The sequence below is a fragment of the Mobula hypostoma genome, chromosome 23 (genome assembly GCF_963921235.1).
Source record: "Mobula hypostoma chromosome 23, sMobHyp1.1, whole genome shotgun sequence".
NCBI lineage: Eukaryota > Metazoa > Chordata > Chondrichthyes > Myliobatiformes > Myliobatidae > Mobula > Mobula hypostoma.
Window position 1 is genome coordinate 19,668,225 of NC_086119.1, and position 22,608 is coordinate 19,690,832.

Below are 22,608 nucleotides of genomic sequence, written 5' to 3' on the forward strand. Positions count from 1 at the left end.
TGGTGACATATAACTACTTTGACAATAAATTTACTTTAAACTTCGTCTTGAGCTTCCCACATTTAAATTTGAATAGGAAGAAATATAAATTATTTTAAAATTGTATATAGTGAGGAAGATTGAGGCTGTGAAATGATAATGAGATTGAGCAAGGAGGAAAGAGATTGACAGAAATAATGAAAAGAAAATTAAGACTTTAAACAATGATTCCCCTCTTCTGGAAGGAGACTGCACATGTGTATATTGTGATTTACCAAACTCCTGAAGTTATTTGAGAGTAATTGACTTTTATTATGTGTTAGAAATTCATTTGAATACACCCCGTCCTAGTTCAAGTTCATTTAGAAGGAAACCTGCAGGCAAAGAGCCCAAATTCACGCCAATACACCGATTTCTGTATGAAGTTGCTATATGGACTGTAGAGGAGTGACCATTGGCAGGTATTCTTGCTTCCTTATGTTTAACTTTCTTGTCCAAAGTTGTTGCCAGATTTATTGTTATAACAGTGAGTGCTGATCACTATTCAAAGACCAGGGCCAAAGATTAAGATTAGCTTCCTTTGTCACGTGTAGATCAAGACAATGAAATGCATCACTTGCATCAAATCGAATCAGCGGAGCCTGCAAGTTTTGCCACATTTCCGGCACCAACTTACTATCCCTAACTGTACGTCTTTGGAATATGGGAGGAAACCAGAGCACCTGGAGGAAACCTACGCAGTCATGGGGAGAACGTACAAACTCCTTACAGGCAGTGGCAGGAATTGAACTCTGATCGGTGAACATTAGTGTTGTCATAACGTGGCGCTGACTGCTACGTTTCTGTACCATCCTGGGTCGGAGAGAGATGGAGTAGCTTCACCATCAGTAAACAGCATAGTGTTTTGTTTGAAGGACTATGCTCAGTTAACACCTCTTTTTGTTTCAGTTCCCTACCTTCTAATGGAATAATAATGTTTAATCAAAGATTTAGAAGGTTGAAATTTTATTAGCTTATTGGTGAGACATATCAGCAAAGCTTTTACATTTAACTTTGTTAATGTGAGTCCATTGTAATTCACGAATAGTAACCGTGCATGTTACATTTTTTTCATCCCATGCAAATTTATACAAAATAAGCAAATATACACACCTCTCCTTTCTAGGTTTCAATAAAATGGTCAACAGACATATCAACTCACCATGTGAAAGATACCAATAAGTTCATGCTATAGCAGGTTTCCTGTATGAATTCAGTCACGCAAGATTTGGTCATACAACCTGACAGAAAATTCTCATGCTCGTACATTGCAGTAAAGCAGGAAACATGATATAATGTACCGAAACCAACACAGGAGATAAAACATTGCCTGCAGCGCATGAAAAACCTTAGAGGTCCGTGTTTAAGTAAAAGGATTAATGCAATGTAGCTTAGAATGGAAGTCTAAATTATGACTAGTCCTTGCTACTAGCAACAGCCAAGTCATATGATTATGAATAAATAACCTATCCAATCATAAAGCAAGAAAAGCTAGAATTTAATCTACCAGAATCAATGGATGCGATTCTGATGGCTCCTGTCGGATCACTCTGGTGATGTTGTATCTGTCACACTTAAGTCATATATTGGAAGGGCTGAGAGACTATTGTTTATCGCTTATTTTGACTTCTAAATCCCAGTTCCCAAAGGTTTAAATATTTGGCTGGTAGCTTGTGGTAACAAGCACGTTAAAATAATGCAGAATTGTGCCATACAGTTCTCTTTCTTGCACTGTTTAACGACCTTCATTAACTGTAAAAAACAAACCTTATATTTCATGACCCCTTCAAGTTGGAACAAAGTAAAAGGGGCAAGGTAAGTCATTAAAAGTTAACTAGCTGGTGTCGAGTAACAAGAGAGAAGGGAAGGCTAAACATTAATGATTCCAGGAGGCAACAGGACAACGTCTTAATTTTAATACAGTAAGCTAGAGTGCAGTTCTCATAAGTTCTATTATATTTATTTTCACATAAATGCCTGCAAGAAAATGAGTCTCAGGGTAATATATGGTGACATACAGGATATGCACTTGAATAATACATTTATTTTGACATTAACTTTGCAGCGAAGCATTGGAGGACTGATTCCTGGAATGGAAGGATTGTTATCTGAAGGGAGATTAAATTAACTTTAATTAATTTTTGGGATCTGGGAGTTGTTGTGATGGCCAACATTGACTGCAATGGTGCTGTGAGCTGCTGCTTTGACCCACTCTAGTCCAACTAGGTTTGTATTCACCAGGAGAAGGTATCTGATTGAAAATTTCAAAATTCCAAAAAGGGCTAAATGGACTGAAATGTAGCTGCCTCCTGTTTGGAAAAACCATTCTCTGGATACAGGGCAATAAATTAGGACTATGAGGAGAGATTTCTGCACTTGGAATATGGTAAGCTTGTGGAATACACAGCCACATGGGGAGTAGAGGGCAATCCACTGAATATAGAATCATAGAGCACTACAGCACAGAAACAGGCCCTTCAGCCCATCTAGTCTGTGCTGAACTATTCTGCTTAGTCGCATTAACTTACACCAAGGCCATAGCCTTATATACCCATATATATTTAAGAAGAGTACATTTCTAGATGCTAAAATGTCGACAGGTATGAAGGTAGAGAGCAGAAATATAGTTTTGAGATAGATGATCAGCTTTGTTTGCACTGAGTAGCTTTAAAGCCTTGGAGAACCAAATGGCCCTTCTATGTCGAGAGGAGGACAATGATTTGGAACAATATTTAGCATTATCTGAGGACCTGCAGGAAGTGATAGCATCAGCCAATCATAGCTCTAACAACAGGAATTCTGCAGATGCTGGAAATTCAAGCAACACACATCAAAGTTGCTGGTGAACGCAGCAGGCCAGGCAGCATCTCTAGGAAGAGGTACAGTCGACGTTTCAGGCCAAGACTCTTCATCAGGACTAATTGAAGGAAGAGTTAGTAAGAGATTTGAAAGTGGGAGGGGGAGGGGGAGATCCAAAATGATAGGAGAAGACAGGAGGGGGAGGGATGGAGCCAAGAGCTGTACAGGTGATTGGCAAAGGATCTCCCAGTGGCCACACATTTTAATTCCACATCCCATTTCCATTCTGATATGTCTATCCACGGCCTCCTCTACTGTAAAGATGAAGCCACACTCAGGTTGGAGGAACAACACCTCATATTCCGTCTAGGTAGCCTCCAACCTTATGGCATGAACATCGACTTCTCTAACTTCCGCTAATGCCCCACCTCCCCCTCGTACCCCATCTGTTATTTATTTTTATACACACATTCTTTCTCTCACTCTCCTTTTTCTCCCTCTGTCCCTCTGACTATACCCCTTGCCCATCCTCTGGGCTCCCCCCCCCTTTTCCTTCTCCCTGAGCCTCCTGTCCCATGATCCTCTCGTATCCCTTTGCCAATCACCTGTCCAGCTCTTGGATCCATCCCTCCCCCTCCTGTCTTCTCCTATCATTTTGGATCCCCCCCTCCCCCTCCCACTTTCAAATCTCTTACTAACTCTTCCTTCAGTTAGTCCTGACAAAGGGTTTCGGCCTGAAACGTCGACTGTACCTCTTCCTAGAGATGCTGCCTGGCCTGCTGTGTTCACAATCATAGCTCTAGTTGTGTCCAATGGTAAATTTGGGGGGTACCTTTGCACACAGTCTGGAAACACTGCCAGCAAGTGCTTCCCCAGCCCAACAGCAGCAATATTCCTCATCACAGATTTAGAGGTGTATTCTGTAAGAAAAGGGGAGCAAATACTCCCTTCTATTCCACCAGTGGGAAAGGGACATCATTTTTATTAATGTGAGAAGATCTATTTAATTGCACCAACTTAAGAGAGTAGTTCAAATAAATCATTGCAATTAACATATTTCCAAATGATGCAATGTTTAAGCAAATGCACAGATATTAACACCATAAATCAGTGAGTGTTTTTTTCTTGTTAGTCTCCCCTCTCACTGCATGACACTTCTCTGGCCCTTTATTAGACAGAGAGAAAGCCTGTGGTATGTTCAATTGTCCGGTGAACAATTAATTTTTGTTGTACTGAAGATCATGGTCTTTCTTGAGGGCTTTGCTATTGTTTGCTTGGTGGGTGGAGGGTGTTGATGCTTTTTTTTTGGAAGTAAATGAGGATGGGGTGGGTCGTTGCTTTGTTGCTGCTTGTGTGTTGGGGCAAGTAGGGGGGGTCTTTGGGGTTCTAATGTTTTTACTGTCACATTCTTTGAAGTACCCTTCTGTTTTCGTGGATGTCTACGAAGAACAAGAATTTCATGTTGTATATTGTATACATTCTCCGATATTAAATGGAACTATAGAACTGTATTACTTCATGCAAAATCCTTAACATACACAATTGATTTAATTCCAGATTTCTGCATTACTGATGGTGTTCATGTCAATATCTCTAGAATTCTTCAATAAATGAGCATATATTTAACTTAAGTAGCTCCAAAATCAATTCCATACTACCCCACCCCCCCAACTGCTATAAATGTTAGATTTCTGAACTGTTGTTCAGGCCGACCTCCGAAGCAAAATGAATCGGATGGAAAATATTGATTCTTCCGCAATCATTTCTCAGCTTCAAAAAGTGCTTCCTTTTAAAATGAGAAAGAATTATTTTCTAATCAATTGGATCCTTGAATTGCAATTTTGAATTTAATCATCTTCCAATAGATTGCCAAGCAAGTAATGGTCCTGCAGGCTGGAGATTACTTTGCCAGGGGAATCAATCATCTTGCGACAATCAAAGAGCAAATTATAAGGTGCGGAAATATTTAAACAACACTTATTCGTTTGGTGAATATAGCCACCGAAACAAGGAGAATACAACATCAAACACCATGACTAGGAAGTCCACACCCACAGATGTCTCATTCTCTTTAGTTAACCATAATATGTTCACTTTTCACATGCAAGTAGTAATTTTTTTTCATCAAAAGTACAAAATCCTGCAATTTACCAAAACTACTGCTGCCATCTAAGTAACCAAGTGTATAAATGTTGGTTCCATTCTCAGCTTCTCTTCATCCACCTCTTTTCCAGTGCAAGTTATACTGGCAAGTTTTGGCTTTGGAATCCCATTGATTTCTACATAAGACCAAGATCACAGTGCGCACTTGGGCGAGTTTTTGTGTGGTAACATGGAAAAGGGTTTAGAATCATATTCTCTGAACCAGTGAGAAGTTTCTCTGCGTTCAGGCGCATGCACAAGTGCTATTCCTAACAAGGATCCCACAGGGCTCTCCTCTTTTCAGGTACCTAAGTGGAATTGACTGATTAGCTTTGAAATCTGTTGTCGGATGGCAACTTAGAGTTTCCAGCTCTCATTATGCTGAGGTGAAAGTGATGCACGTTTGAGCTAAATTGGGACAGCTTGGTGGCTCCTGGTGAAGAACCTCCATCTTGTTCTGGAATTGGTAAACTGGATTTTTCCTTAAAGAGATGGACTGCACCTCACTAAGTCCATAAAGGAATTAATCCCAGATGCTCTTGTGGTCTTGCAGGTTGTCTACATGCCAACTGAAAGAAATGAAGAGGACATGAGAGGTTAATCAAATGCATCCAAGATAATTTGTTTACAAGTATTTTGCAGGCACTGCCCATCCAGCAAACTGCCTTTTCTAAAATTTCCCATCTGCAAAGCACCATAGTGCTATTAAAACAAAAACTTCAAGCCATTTGAAAGTCTCTTCCCTCAGGCAGTGTATCTGATCAACCATTCTAGTTAGCCACCCTATCCCTCTCTATCTATTACCTCAGTCACTGCACTACACTGTAAACCATAAGACCATAAGGTATGGGAGCAGAGTTAGGCCATTTGGACCATCGAGTCCTCTGTCATTTCATCACCATTTCATCCATTTTTCCTCTCAGCCCCAATCTCCTGCTTTCTCCCCGTATCCCTTCTTGCCCTGACCAATGAAGAATCTATCAAACTCTGCCTTAAATATACATAAAGACTTGGCCTCCACAGCTGCTTGTGGCAACACTTTGAACCACTTTTTAAAATGCTGTTTCCATTGTAAATACATGCTGGTATTTATGCACATTTTATCCCATTTCTGTAGTTTAACCTTGAACTTTATTTTTATATAATCCTTTATTCTCATAATAGTTGAATGATTTTTTAGCATATTGTGCCCTGACAAATTCCTAATACACTTAAATGTATATGGCAAATAAAGTTGATCCTTGATCCTTCCTGTTAGTTTCCTTCATTACAGTAGTGATGAGCCACAAAAGGTACCTATTTAATTATAAATCAATTAGAGACATCCTATGAGGGATGTGAAAGATGAAGTACATATCCCATCTGTTTAGATTTTATACTGAATGATAATGTTAAACTACTCATGTTAGCGTTTTGATAGCATGGTGGTTCTGTGACAGAATTAGTAATCCACATGTTCATTTTATTGTCAAATGTATAATACAACTCTGATGTTTGTCTTCTCCAGATAGCCATTAAATACAGAAAGACCAGGGTGTTGATGAAAGAAAAGGCAGCAACTTCCCCCATCCGGCAGAAAAAAGAAAAGAAACACAATTCACAAGACCCCAAAATCCACCCACCACCCCCATCCCCGCTTGCCGCAGCAAAAAACAGCCACAATAACAATCACCGACCCCCTACATGTAACAATCCCTGTAACATAGGTTCCCGAGACTAAATGCACCTCAGGAGCCACGAAATTTAAATTCGTAGTCATGAGAGACTCTGCAGATGCTGGAAATCCAGAACAACACACACTAAGCGCTGGAGGAACTCAGGAGATTAAGTGGCATTGCTGAAGAGGAATAAACAGTCAATATTTCAGGATGTGACCCTTCAGAGCCCTGATGATAGCTCTTGGTGCAAAATGTCAATCAACTGTTTATTCCTCTCCACAAATGTTACCTGACCTGCTGTGTTCCTCCAGCATTTCTGCACGAATTTAAATTCATATAATGGATCGAAAGTCTGAAACAAAAAGCCAAGGGTTATGGGACTGTCATTAAAACAACTACCTGGTTCTCTCATACCTATTTGGAAAAAACAAATCCACTATTCTTACATGGTCGATTAGTGATTCCAGACTTTCAGCAATATGGCTGAAGCTTAATAGCCTCTGAAATAGCTGAAAATGCCACATCAAGGGATAGTTTAGAACAGGAAGAACAATATTGACAACACACACACCATAAATGATTACATAAAAGTAAATTTATTGATAGATATCCCAGATCTGGTTTATTATATATTGTTATAAGTTGGCAGTTTGAAGGGAGGAAGATCTCGCACTGTTGTCTGTGAGGAATTTATACATTCTCCCCATGAACTCTCGAGCTTGCTCCAAATGCTCCGGTTTTCATCCAGATTCCAAAGGCGTATTGCTTGGTAGGTCGTGGGCATGCTATGTAGTGCTGGAAGCATGGCAACAATTGCGAGCTGCACCCAGCAAATCCTCGGACTGTGTTGGTTATCAGATCAGAATCAGGTTTAATATCACCAGCATATGTCATGAAACTGTGGCAGCAGTACAATGCAATACACAATAACTATAGAAAAAGAAATCAGAATGTATATTAAATAGTTAAATTCAAATAAATAGTGCGAATAACAATTTTTTTTTAAAGTAGTGAGGTAGTGTTCATGGGTTCAATATCCATTCAGAGACTGGATGGCAGAGGGGAAGAAGCTCTTCCTGAATCATTGAGTGTGTGCCTTCAGGCTTCTGTACCTCCTTCCTGACGGTAACAATGAGAAGAGGGCAATGTGTCATTGATTCAAATGACACATTTCACTGTATGTTTTGATGTTTTAGTGTACATGTGACAAATAAGGTTAATCGTTAGAATCTCTTCTTTGCATTCATTTGGTGGTGTGGAGAAGGATGAAGATCCTGTCAGAATAGTAAAATGACTTTGAGAAGTCCAACAACCCAATACTCCCATTGGTGCCACTTTGGCCCAGACACCAATCTTGCCCCTCTGTTTAAACCTGTTGTGCATTGTCCTTAGGAAGTGACAGAATGTGAGCCATGGCAAGTTTGATTAAAAGCAGATACAGGCGTAGAACGCAGCTCCATGGACTATTTTCATCAAGGAATGGGGAGAGGAGCTTGAGAAGCCTGCCAAAGAGATGAGATGGCCTCAAACCCTGCAAATTTTAAGGGGTTTTCCGTTTCATGCAGTTATATAATCCCCAGGCATGTGAGTGGTTAATGTCACAACATGGAATCCTGCCCCTTTGAAAGCATGGTACCAGCACACAGGAACTTTATAAAATCCTGTTAAAATGAAATGTTGGATAAATAAAATGAACTTGGTGGGTCAAAGGACCGGACCTTGGATTCACTTGAAGAAAACTCATTTAGCTTTCACATACCACCAGTTCCAGTGACATGAGATCATAACAAAAAAAAAACATACCAATATTAATTAGATAAATATTGTTAAGTTATATGGCATCACGGATAGCCATCCACATGTACAGTCTTGGTTCTATACTAAGAGTAAAACCTTAAAGAAAATCTCCAGCTCTGACAGAGTCTCCAGCTGAACTCTGCCCCACAGATGTAATTTGAGCTGCAGCTTCCAGCATTTTCTATTTCCTTCTGGATGGCTAGTATCTGCAAGGTCCTCTTGTTTTGTTTTTCACTTGCAAATTAACCTACACAAGTTACACTCAAATTAAGAAACAACTGTACGTGTGTGTGAGTGTATGTGTTTGCATGCGTGTGTGAAAGAGAGGGAGAGAGCACAGTGCAGACTCTTTGGCTTAAGATATTGTGCCGACCTTTTAACTTAAGGTAAGATCAATCTAACCCGTCCTCCTACATAGCCCTCCGTTTTTTTCATCATCCACATCACTACTAAGAGTTTCTAAATGGCTCTTATGCAGGGATTTCCACCCTGGTGTCCATGGACTCCTTGGTTAATGGTAGTGGTCCATGGGCTAAAAATAGGTTGGGAACCCCTGCCCAAATGTATCTGTCTCTACCACCACCCTTGGGGAAGGGAGGGAGAGAGAGATTTTAAAATTACTAAGAAAGCCAGATGCATTTTGTGCGTATCAAGTGGAAGGTTTGGATCAGCTTTGTGCCAAAGCAGTTCTATGGTTTTAGATGTGCTTTCTCCGGTATTAGCTTCTGAAGTGCCATTATCTCAAACGTAATTAAGAAAATGTATTGTGTTACATCAGAATTAATGGAAGAAAGTACTTTAATGGTCCATATTACATCCTCCTTTAAATGTGATGAGAAACGTTGCATTGTCTCGCCTCTGAGAAAGGATTCAACATCTGGTGTCTTCATGGAGAGCTGCCATTTTGAGTGTCATGAATATTAAGAGGAGCTGAAATGATGAATCTTACGCCTCTGCTTCTGTCTGAATCTCGGTGAACTGTGCCAAACATCAGCCCCCTTGCCATGTCTGTATTGCTGATCCCTGCTCAAGTGGAACATTTAGTGTCAGTTAAGACGTGCCAACAGCGCAGAATTAAATTTTGATTGATGAGGTGGTCTCTCATAACGCAGGCCCGTGAAGTCTCCATTATAACATCCCCAATATCTGCCTGCTGCTCTGTGGGGCTGATTTAAGTCAGTCGTGGGTCTGGTTTTAAGTATTTTGATCCAGAGTGCGGTAAGTGAAGTAATGGAAATCCCCAGGCAACATGCACAAAATGCAGGAGGAGCTCAGATCAGACAGCATTGATGGAGGAGAATAAACAGTCAAGCTGAAACCCTGCATCAGGACTGGAAAGGAAGGGGGGAAAAGCCAGAATAGGAAGGTGGGAGAGTAGAAAGAGTACAAGCAGGCAGGTGATAAGTGAAACCAGGTGAGGGAAGATTAACATCCTTTAACATCTGCCAGACAATGCTGAGGATGTTCTACGAGCCTGTGGTGGCCAGTGCTATCATGTTTGCTGTTGTGTGCTGGGGCAGCAGGCTGAGGGTAGCAGACACCAACAGAATCAACAAACTCATTCGTAAGGGTGGTGATGTTGTGGGGATGGAACTGGACTCTCTGACAGTGGTGTCTGAAAAGAGGATGCTGTCCAAGTTGCATGCCATCTTGGACAATGTCTCCCATCCACTACACAGGAGTGTAGGCACAGGAGTACATTCAGCCAGAGACTCATTCCACCAAGATGCAACACAGAGCGTCATAGGAAGTCATTCCTGCCTGTGGCCATCAAACTTTACAGCTCCTCCCTTGGAGGGTCAGACACCCTGAGCCAATAGGCTGGTCCCGGACTTATTTCCTGACATAATTTACATATTACTATTTAACTATTTATGGTTTTATTACTACTTAATTATTTATGGTGCAACTGTAAAGAAAACCAATTTCCCCCGGGATCAATAAAGTATGACTATGACTATTAAAGTAAGAAGTTGGGAAGTGATAGGCAGAAAAGGTAAAAGGCTGAAGAAGAATGGAAACTCCCACCCAAAAATGGCACATAAATGTAACAAACTTCTTTCTGTAGGAATAATAATTCTGGATAAATAAACCAACAACATCTGCTTCTCCCAGGCCAAAAACACCAAGAATTGAAGTTCAATTACCCCCAGAAAGTGTCACATCCTCTGCCAAGGTTCTGTTATGGTCAGAGGTTAGCAAGGAGGACTGAGGATAAACTGTAACAGGCTCACCGAGTCATGGGAATCTCAAGCCCTTGGTCAGCCAAAATGGAGAATGGAACATCGGGATGATGTTGGAAACACATAGAATTCCTATAATATTCACCATTCCAGCACCTCCTGCCACAGAGTGCTGAGTGCACGTTGGCCATTTCAGAGCTCCACAGATTTGGAGTGAAAACAAGTCATCCTTGACTCTGAGGTCCTGCCCAGCAGCGACTACAATCCAACTGCAACCTTCCTTCTCCTCGCAATTAATAAAGCACAAAACATTTGAAATATTCAATAAAATGCAGCAATGCAGCAGCCCCTGTGTTTGTTAGGTTTGCCCCTGCCTGCTTAATTTCTGTGTAGTGCAAACTCTTCCAAGTATGAGTGATAAATGGAACAGTGGCTATGAGATATCGATCTGTCTAAGCAGCATCAGCACCAGTCTGTCTCGTTATCCAGACTGCAAATTATTCACTCAGAGTCTGCACCAGGAAGTATAACGTAGAATAGATTCAAATGTTCCAGATACAGCTGACAAAATAGAGAGAGATTAAACATAAGAGATAATAAAGAGATGACATCCAGGTAAACAGATTCATGTAGCACAAAGCCTCACTCACACTAAACATATATGAAATCAGGGTTTGAACCCAAATGGAGTATAGTTGCAGTTTATTAAGGACCCCCATCACCCAGAACATGCCCTCTTCTCATTGCTACCATCAGGAAGGAGATACAGAAGCCTGAAGGCACACACTCAACGATTCAAGAACAGCTTCTTCCCCTCTGCCATCCAATTTCCAAATGGACATTGAACCCATGCACTCTCACTCACTATGTCTTTTGAACTACTTATTTAATATATATACTTAATGTATTTCAAATTTTTTCTGTTATGTATTGCAATGAACTGCTGCCACAAAGACAACAAATTTCACCATATATACTGATAAATTAAATAATTAGTTCAAGAAAGAAGTGAGATAGTGTTGTCTAACCCTTTGATTCTTGAGAAACAAGCCAAATTTTAAAAATTCATTTTAAAATTCATGAATCACAATTAAAACAATAATCATAAAACTCTGTACTATTGAATTTTTTTTCAGTGTCAGAGAAATTGTTTACAGTAATGAAGCTCTACCTTATGATCAAAAGGGAAATTTAGACTAAAATGGGCTATTCTGGAAACACTCAACAAATCAGGAGCACTTGTGGGAAGAGAAAGAAGAGTCAACTTTTCAGGCTGCAGGTCTCTTATCAGTCCTGGTGCTGTGTGACCTTCTGTGTGCTTCCAATTTTCTTTTAAAGCACCATTTCTAACATTTGTAGTTTATTGATTTTCACTTCCTGGCTTCCCAGAGTGAGTTGAATTTGCAGGCACCACAGAGTTCATAGGCACTGAGTCAGACATCAATGAGTCAGGTGGGGGAAACTATCAGTGGAGAGGTATATCCCAAACTAAAATTACCAGAGTTGTATTATTTTTGCCTTTAGCTGTACTTTGGCCTGCCTAATCTTCCACCATCTTTGCTTAAATGCTGTTGATGCCATTGTCAACTTCGCAGTAAATTCTGGCCCAATGTCTTTTGATCTATGGCCAAAAGGGACGACGTGGTAGCGTAGTGGTTCGTGTAATGTTGTGACCTGGGTTCAATTCCCAGCATTGTGTGTAAGGAGTTTATACATTAATCCGGCGACCAGGTGGGTTTCCTCTGGGTGCTCTACACAAACTCCCTACAGACAGTGGTGAGAACTGAATCCCGATAACTGGCACAATGAAGTGTGACTATATTACCTTTGCTGCTCCATGATTAGAAATCTGAAATAAGGAAATGCCACGGATAAAGGTTGTGATAAAAGTTTTCAAGTTTGCTGCTGTGGCCCGAATCAAGGGGGTGATGAATCAGCATTTTGCAGGGAGACTGAAAACCTGGCTGAGTGGTGCCACAACAACAACAACTTCTTTCTTTTTTTTTAATTTTATTTTTATTTGGATAAGGAATTCACAATTATCATGTACTTTTTTCACACATATAACCTTTTCCATTTTTTTATATGTATAAAACTACAATTATTTATACATTCTTAAGTACACATTGAGATGATATATAAGGAAAATAAACATTTAAATAGATAATTATGTACTGTGGTAAATCTAACCTATTAGGCTAAGTAATGAAATTAGTTGTTAAGAAAAATGGTAATAATAGTTTCCATACAACCCTTCTGGACCATTTCCACTGGTCCAAAATGTTGCATACAAGCCTATATACCAACCATTGTAGGTGTTTATATCCCAATTTGTTCGTGCTTGTTCCTGCCCGCAGACATAATTATCCAATCCCTATGTACTTATTTACTTAATTTTTTTATTTTTTTTTATCCCTTTCCCAAATCTTTCCCCTTACTTGTGTTAATTCTCTATTTTCCAAAAAAAAAACAAACATTTAGACTAGGGGTGCTTACGTTAGCAATATTACTGTGTTGATGAGAAGAGCAATATAAATCATTAGGAGAGTCATCTAAAGTCTGCTCGCATTGGGGTTATATATTCAATCCATTTATTCCAGATTTGATAAAATGTTTCTTTTTGAGTTCTCAGCGAGTAAGTCAACTTTTCCATTTTAAATATTTCCAAGATAATTTCGTACCAATCTTCTAATGTAGGTGGTATTGGATTTAGCCATTTTCTAGTGATTGATTTCTTACTTGCCGCTAAGAGGGCCTGCAGCAACTTTATATCTTCCTTCTGTTCAAGGAACAATACATGCCCCAAATAGAGCATCTCAAATTTCAGAGGTATCTGGGACCTAAGTACCTTAACTAATGTTCTATGAATACCTTCCCAAAATAGACTTAATTTAGGGCAATCCCAGAAAATATGAAAATGATTTGCCTCCTTGGAGCCTCATCTTCTCCAACACATCACACTTGTATCTTTATATTTTTCCTGATATGGGGTCTTGAAGTATCTTATAATGTTTTTCCAACAATGTTCTCTCCAAGTCAAAGAATTAGTCGAGGACCATTGAAAGCTGCAGATTTTCCCCCAAGCCTCCTCTGAAAGTACCAACCCCGCTTCTTTCTCCCACTTCTCTTTAATATACAGTGTATTTACATTTTTAGCATGGGAGAGTGCATTATATAGGCGAGAAACTGATTTACTAGGTATTGAACTGCAAGCCGAATTCAGAATCTTGAAAAATTCTAATTCTACTGTTGATAGGTCTGTATATCTACGACTCTGGTTAACATAGTTTCGTATTTGAAGGTACCTAAAAAAGTCATTATGTTCTAGGCCACGTTTGTCCTGCAGGATTTGGAAACTTTGTAATACTCTTTTATCTATAAATGAGAGGTAGGTTGTAAGACCTTTCTTTATCCATAGCTCAAATCTTTTATCTCCTCTGTTGGGAAGGAATTCGGTATCATATGCACACCATCTAAAGAGTTTTAACATGCTATTAATTCCACATGAATTAACCACCTTCTGCCATACTTTTAATGTAAGATTTATCCAAGCATTATTAAATTTTTCCAACTGGGCCATCAATCCTTTGTCAGCTATTGAGGCCTGAAGAGGAAAACTGTCAACTAATCCAAATTCTATTTCCTTCCATCTAGCCTTATATTCCCTATTACACCAATATAACAGAGGGGTTATCTGTGAGGCATAAAAATAATTTCTCAGGCAAGGAAGAACCATACCTCCTCCTTCCTTCCCTAACTGTAAGGTGTTATATCGAATTCTAGGTTTCCTTCCTTGCCAAATGAAGCGGGAAATCCATTTGTCCCATTCCCTGAATTGATTATCATCCACCTCCACTGGTAAAGTACGGAAAAGATATAATAACCGAGGAAGAATATTCATTTTTATAGTATTTATCTTTGAATTTAAACTTAAAAAGGGGATAAGATTCCATCTATGCATATCTGCTTTTATCTCTGAGATTAATGGCCCATAATTTACCTGTGACAGTGTTGAAAGATCCTTCGGCAGGGTTATTCCTAAATATTTTAATGATTTAGCTTCCCACTTAAGATCGTATGTATCCTGCAATTTTTTGGATGGTGTATAATTTAGGGACATAACCTGCGTTTTCTTTACATTTATTTTATAACCTGATATTTTCCCAAAGTCATCCAACAGTGTAAACAATCCTATAAATGATTTTTCTGGTTCACTCAGATAGACCAAAACATCATCTGCGAATAACGCCACTTTCTGTTCAATCCCTGCCACCTTGATACCTTTTACGATTTCGCTCTGTCTTATTAGTTGGGCAAGTGGTTCAATATATAGCGCAAAAAGGAGAGGAGAAATTGGGCATCCCTGTCTAGTGTCTCTCTCTAAAATGAAGGAGTCAGAGAGGTCCCCATTTATCTTAATTCAGGCTGTAGGGCTGTCATATAGAGTCTGAATTACTTTAATAAACCTTTCTTGAAAGCCGAATCTTCCTAACACTCTGTATAGGAATGCCCAACTAACCGAATCAAAAGCTTTCTCAGCGTCCAATCCTACTACCATTGTCTCTGTCTCGTTCTTATTAACCTGTTCTAATATGTGCAGAGTTCTCCTTATGTTGTCCTGTGTTTGTCTTTGTTGAATAAATCCAGTCTGGTCTAAATGGATTAGGCCAGGTAAAAGCTTTTCCAATCTGCGCGCTAATATAGATGTAAATAGTTTGTAATCTAAATTAAGAACACTAATTGGCCGATAATTGCCATATTCTAGTTTATCTTTACCCTCTTTAGGAATAACTGAAATAACCGCTTCTCTCCAGGAAGGTGGAGTTTCTCCTCTCTGCAAGATCCAATTAAAGGTGTTAAGTAGTAATGGGGCTAACTGGTCTTCAGGGACTTGTACCACTCTGATGTAAACCCATCAGAACCCGGGGACTTTCCAGCCTTTAACCTAGAGATGGCCACGTTCAGTTCTTTGACAGTTACTGGTTCTAATAAACTTTCATTTTGTAAATCTGTAAGTTTAGGTAGATCTAAAAAATTCAATACACTGTCTATATAGGGCTCATTGGGGGCCCGGGGTTGGGAGTACAGCTCTCGATAATATGTTTCAAAACTCTCTTGAATTTTCCCTATTGTACTCTCCACAAGCTTTGTCTTTGGATTCTTTATTTTATGAATTGTATTGTCTGCTTGTTGTTTTCATAATTTATATGCTAATAATCTAGCTGATTTACCTCCTACTTCATAATTCTTTTGTCTCAGGTAAAGAAAATTTCTTTGAGTTTCCAATGTATAAATATCATCAATTTCACTTTGCAATTTCCTAATTTCCTGTTTTCGATTTGAATTACTTTTGTTGCTATCTACAACTTGAAGTTGTTTTAATTTTCCTTGAAGGTCTGCTAATTTTTGTGCATTGATTTTTTTCATGTGAGTAGTAATGGAAATAATTTTCCCTCTCAGTACAGCTTTCAATGTATCCCATAAAATCACTGGTGATGTTTCTCCCATGTCATTAAGGTCTAGATATTCTTTGATTTCTCCCCTTAATCTCTCCATTACTTTCGGGTTATTGAGTATATGTGAGTTTAGCCTCCATAGTGTTTTCCTCATTTTCCTTTCCAGGATTAGAGACATAGAGACTGGGCTATGATCCGACAGATCAATTGTTGCAATATTACAGTTTTTTATCCTGAGTCTATCTGTATTAAAGATAAAGAAATAGTCTATCCTTGAATAGGCTGAATGAGGGAAAGAGTAATATGTATAATCTTTACTAGTAGGGTGTAATTCCCTCCAGACATCTATAATTCCCAACTCCTCCATCAATAAATTCACTTTCCGAGTCAGAGGTTTATTCTGAGTAACTATTCTTGAAGAATCTAATATAGGATTTAATCTAATATTAAAATCCCCTCCACAAATTACTACCCCTCGAGAACTGACCATTAGGTCAAAAATGTGTCTATAAAATGACCATTCACTACCTGGAGGAGCATAAACATTCAGCAATGTTATTTCTGTACCTTCTATTCTTCCTGTGATTTTTACAAACCGTCCTTCTTTGTCTCTAGTCTCTGAAATATGTTCATAATTAAGAGTACTTGATATTAAAGTAGCTACCCCTCTTTTGTGACTCAATTTATATGATGAATAAAATACATGCTTAAAGCCCATTCTTTTTAATTTTCCATGTTCAGATTGGCTCATATGTGTTTCCTGGAGGAAAGCTATTTGTGTCCCCTCTTTTTTCAATTTAGACATAATCTTATTTCTTTTAATTGGATTCAAAACCCCATTAACATTATAGGAAATTATTTTTACCAATTCAGTTTGCATTTTTCTCTAGTAGAAAAAAAGCACTCTCCTTTTCTAACCAAACTGTAAGCAATCCCTTCTCAACAGTAAACCAAGACATATAACCACACCCTAGACATTTCTGAACGTATAACATTTGAAAATTTTTCCCGACTTCCCACAGTGAGGCCTGAGCACCGACCCGCCTCAGTTCAGAGGGATAACCTCTATCTTCACCCTGTGTTAGAGGGCCCTCAGCAGTTTGAATAATCATAGAGAATTTTCTCCTATTTATGTCTCGACCATATTGCTATCATTCAAGTTATTCCGCCTAGTTTATTTTCAGTTACCAATTTTCATTTTACTTTTAAGTCCGATTTACTCTTTTCAGTCATTTCTCTTAATTAATCTGTATTCTCTGAATATTTGCAGCTTTTCCTTGTAGTTTGACACTCTGGTTCGAGTGGAGCGTCCTCGCCCCACTAACTGCCACAACTTCTGCCGAATCCTCTCCAGTAGCGACTCCGGTTGGGTGATAACTTTAATAGGTAGTCCCCGGTCCAGCAGGTCCGACGTTACCTCCTCCACCGTAGCGTAAGTTTTTGTCCCTTCGTCGTAAAAGACTCTCAGCCGAGCTGGATACAGGGTCTGGAATCTGATGTTGTTTTCCTTCAGGACTCTCCGTGTTTCCGTATATTCCTTCTGTCTGGCAAGACTCCCCGGTGCGTAGTCGTGGTCTAAACTGATTTTGCAGTTGTTCCTCATGAAACCTTTCTTTTGCCATGCTCTTTTAAGCACCTCTTCCTTCGTTCTGTAACTGAGAAATCTGATCAGAATCGATCTGGGCTGGGCGCCTGCCGGAGGCTGTGGTGCCAACGCGCGGTGAGCCCTTTCTATCTGTAGGTCTTTTGCGGCCGGTATATCGAGGTTCTCTCTAAGCAGCTTCTCCACGAAGGGAATCATCAATCCGGGTTTACCTTCGGTTCCTTCGGGAACTCCGTAGATCCTCACATTTTCCCTTCTCGAGCGGCCTTCTTGATCTATTAGTTTCTACTGGAGTTGGTCTTGTAGCTTCAGCATTTCTGCTATCACTTCCTCGGCGTCTTGTAGTTTCTCTTCAATTCCAACAATCCTCGCTTCGGCTTCATCTATCCACGAGTTAGTTTTTACTATTTCTCCTTTAATATCTTCCAGCTGTTTGCTGTTATCTTGTCGGAACTCGCGAATCTCTCCGTGAATCAAAGACAGAGTCACCGATTCCCCCTCATTATCTCCGTCCTGGCTTGCCGTGGGGGAGCTAGGCCCTTCGCCTTGCTGCATCTCTTTATGTTTATCAGCCTTCAGAGCGGACTTTTTATTCTTGTTCTTAGACATCATCCTGGCCCCTTTTATTAATATAGTTATGCAATATTAAGTATTTGTCTAAATTCGATTTTGGGGCAGTTTACCTTCTTTTTTGTCGAGAGACCTTTTCCTTACGCCGCCATTCCCTTGATGACCTGGAAGTCCCCCAACAACAACTTCTTTCTATCTCAATGTCAACAGGACCAAGGAGCTGATTATTGACTTCAGGAAAAGGAAACCAGAGGTCCATGCGCCAGTCTTTGTCAGGGGATCGGAGGTGGAGAGGGTCAGTAACTTTAGATTCCTCAGTGCTTTTATTTCAGAGGGCCTATCCAAGGCCCGGCACGTAAATTCAATTACAAAGAAAGCCCAGCAGCACCTCTACTTCCTTAGGAGTTTGTGCAGTTGTGGCATGTCATCTAAAACTTTGACAAACTTCTCTAGACGTGTTGTGGAGAGTATATTGATAGGTATGGAAACACCAATGACCTTGGATGAAAAATCCCACAAAAAGTAGTGGATATGGCTCAGTCCATCTCAGAAAAAGCCCTCCCCACCATTGAGCACATCTACATGAAACACTGTCGCAGGAAAGCAGCATCCATCATCAGGGACCCCCCGCCACTCGGACATGCTCTCTTCTCACTGCTGCCATCATGAAGATGGTACAGGAGTCTCTGGACTCACACCACCAGGTTCAGGAACAGTTATTACCCCTCAACCATCAGGATCTTGAACCAAAGGAGATAACTTCACTTCCCCATCATTGAAATGTTCCCACAACCAAAGGACTCATTTTCAAGGACTCCCTAGATCAAGTTCTCGATATTTAATACTTATTTATTTATTACAATTATTTCTTTCTTTTTGTATTTGCACAGTTTGTTGTTTTTTGCACACTGGTTGATCGCCCAAGTTGGTCTGGTCTTTCATTGAACCTGTTATGGTTATTATTCTATTATGGATTTATTGAGTATGCCTGCAAGAAAATGAATCTCAGGTTTGAATATGGTGACATATGTGTACTTTGATAATAAATTTACGTTGAACTTTTTTGTGGTTACATTGAATTTTGAACGTCAGTGAGTGAATAAGTGATCGTGATAGTTGGTTTTAGTGAACAGTTCAGCAGACCCAACAATACGCCACACTAACAACAAGAGGTCACAGCCATCTTGAATCCGCCCTGTCATCACCAATATTTCCCAATAAACAGTCTCACCTTGTTGTTATCATGGTATTGTTTGCGGGAGCTTGCTGATAGTAAATTACCTGCAGTATTTCCCACGAAGTTGCCTTTATTTCACGGGCTGTGAAGGACCTTAGGAACATGCTGAGTTTGTAAAAGATGCCTCATAAATGCTAAGATTTTGTTTGCATTTGTGTTGACGAGCTTGCTAATGAATTTGTTATTCTCACTTCACTGTCCCCACAGATCAGGCAGGGCTTAGAAAAAACCTGATCAAAACAACTTCCAAACCAGTACACACTGGGTAAGACTGGCACAATGCTCAACGGAAGTGCAAAATTCAATATCAAACCAACTATTTTTGGAGCAACACACACAAAATGCTGGAGGAACTCGGCAGGTCAGGTAACATCTGTGGTGGGGAACAAGCAGTCAACATTTTGGGCTGAGACCGTTCATCAGGACTGGAAAGGAAGGGGGGGGAAAGTCTGGATAAAAAGGTCATCATCATCATGTGCTGCGTCATATGACGCGGCTGATCAAGATAAGGGAGGGAAAAGAGTAGAAGCTAGCAGGTGATAAGCGAGGCCTGGTGAGAGTGAAGGTGAGTGAGCGAAAGGGGAAGAAGTGAAAAGCTGGGAGGTGTTAGGTAGAAGAGGTAAAGGACTGAAGACTAAGGAATCTGATAGGAGAGGACAGTGGAGAAAGGGAAGGAGAGGAGAACCAGAGGGGGCTAATGGGCAGGTGAGGAGAAGGGGTAAGAGGGAAGCCAGTTGGAGAACGGAAAAAGAGAGAAAGAGATAAGGAAGGAGGGAGGGATTTTTAATTATCTTCTAAGAGGTTGCTGACAGTAGTCAGATACATTGCTTTGCTGTCTTTAGATGCATTGGTACTTTTACTTTTGGTTCTTTTGCTAATCTCCCTCAATGATACACTGAGCTAGTGATGTGCATCAAGAAATTCACATCATACAGTACCATTAACGTTGAGGTTTAATTCCAGTTATATATCTGCAGTGCCCTGAGATCTTTAAATGTTTCATTAATTATAGTCACATATACTGCACGTTTGGATTAAGGAAACACAGGAAAGCTCTCTAACAGTCATTCATAAATGGTTGTTGGTGCTTGTGGCAAGACCAGTATTTACTGCCCATCCCTAAATGCCCTGAGGTTGTTATAGACTCATATAGTACGAAGAGAGATCCTTCGGCCAGCAAATCCATGTCCTCCATCAGACACCTGAGGTCTATGCGAGTGCCAGCCTCAACTATTTGTAGTAATTTACTGAAATGACTATTTCAAAGGGTATTGCTGGGTCTAGTACACAAAAGGCTCCATCCTCCAGACCTTCATAATCCATATACACAGAAGTGTGGGCACTTTTGTCAAAGAATATAACACTGCTTAAATTATACTTGTATTTAGAATTTGATAAGATTAACTGGTCAGTGGAAAACTTTGCCATTTAATCTAATCCCACATTATTTATTACATTTGCAGAGGTTATTGGGTCCATTAAGTCAATCCAGCTCTCAAAGCAATCTAATCTAATCTACCCCATTTATCCCCAGTAACTTCTCCCATGTGTCCATCAACTCTGCCCATCTACAGTAGAGGTAATTAGCAGTTACAGATTTATCCTTTGTGATGTCAGAGGAAATTACAGCATTTAGTTACAACCCCAGCACTCATACAAATAACATGCAAACTCCACACAGACAGCACCGGAGGTCAGGGTTGAGCTCAGATCACCAGAGCTTGCAACCTGGCACTGAGGTCAACAAGACAACAGTTACAGAGCCCTGTTATTTATTCTGCCTTGTCTCAAAACACCTGAATAACTGGGGGTTGTGGTTCCACAGGGATGGGATAGGATGTTCCAGCACTTTGACCAAATGGTTTGATAATGTAACTGCTCTGGCCACAACCACATGAAACTGCAGAGTTGTGGACACAGCTCTGCATATCACAGAAACCCAGCTCACTTTCATCGACTCTGCCTATCCATCTCATTGTCCAGGAAAGCAGCCAGCATAATCAAAGACCACACCCACCTTGGATTTTCTCTCATCTCCCCTCTCCCACCGGGCAGAAGGTGGAAAAGCCTCAAAGCATGAGCCACCAGGCTCAAGGACAGCTTCTACCTGGCTGTCATAAGACTATTTAATGTTCCCTAATACCTGACCTCCCAATCTATCTCATTTGGTCTTGCACTTTGCTGTTTACCCTGCACTGCACTTTGTACCAGTTAACTTTTTTCTGTATTGTTATTGTTTTACCTTGTTCCATCTCAAAGCACTGTGTAATATCTGATCTGTATAAACAGAATGCAAGACAAGGTTTTTTACTGTATCTCAGTATATGTCACAATTACCATAGAAACCACAGCACAGAGAACAGGCCTTTTGGCCCTTCTTGGCTGTGCTGAACCATTTTCTGCCTAGTCCCACTGACCTGCACACGGACCATATCCCTCCATACACCTCCCATCCATGTATCTGTCCAATTTATTCTTAAATGTTAAAAAAGAAGCCGCATTTACCACCTCGTCTGGCAGCTCATTCCATACTCCCACCACTCTCTGTGTGAAGAAGCCCCCCACTAATGTTCCCTTTAAACTTTTCCCCCCTCACCCTTAATCCATGTCCTCTGGTTTTTTTCTCCCCTTGCCTCAGTGGAAAAAGCCTGCTTGCATTCACTCTATCTATACCCATCATAATTTTATATACCTCTATCAAATCTCCCCTCATTCTTCTACGCTCCAGGGAATAAAGTCCTAACCTATTCAACCTTTCTCTGTAACTCAGTTTCTCAAGTCCCGGCAACATCCTTGTAAACCTTCTCTGCACTCTTTCAACCTTATTTATATCCTTCCTGTAATTTGGTGACCAAAACTGAACACAATACTCCAGATTCGGCCTCACCAATGCCTTATACAACCTCATCATAACATTCCAGCTCTTATACTCAATACTTCGATTAATAAAGGCCAATGTACCAAAAGCTCTCTTTACGACCCTATCTACCTGTGACGCCACTTTTAGGGAATTTTGTATCTGTATTCCCAGATCCCTCTGTTCCACTGCACTCCTCAGTGCCTTACCATTAACCCTGTATGTTCTACCTTGGTTTGTCCTTCCAACGTGTAATACCTCACACTTGTCTGTATTAAACTCAATCTG

General features: G+C 40.1%; 1 protein-coding gene across 1 annotated transcript in view; it reads right to left on the reverse strand.

The window, feature by feature from the left end:
- Window positions 1-3,536: 3,536 nt before the first annotated feature.
- The window catches only part of trarg1a (trafficking regulator of GLUT4 (SLC2A4) 1a), a 37,235-nt gene continuing 18,163 nt past the window's right edge, over window positions 3,537-22,608 (reverse strand). The window contains exon 3 of the mRNA XM_063030978.1: window positions 3,537-5,528. Coding sequence (XP_062887048.1) covers window positions 5,518-5,528 — 11 coding nt within the window. The 3' untranslated portion in view covers window positions 3,537-5,517. The remainder of the gene's footprint in view (window positions 5,529-22,608) is intronic.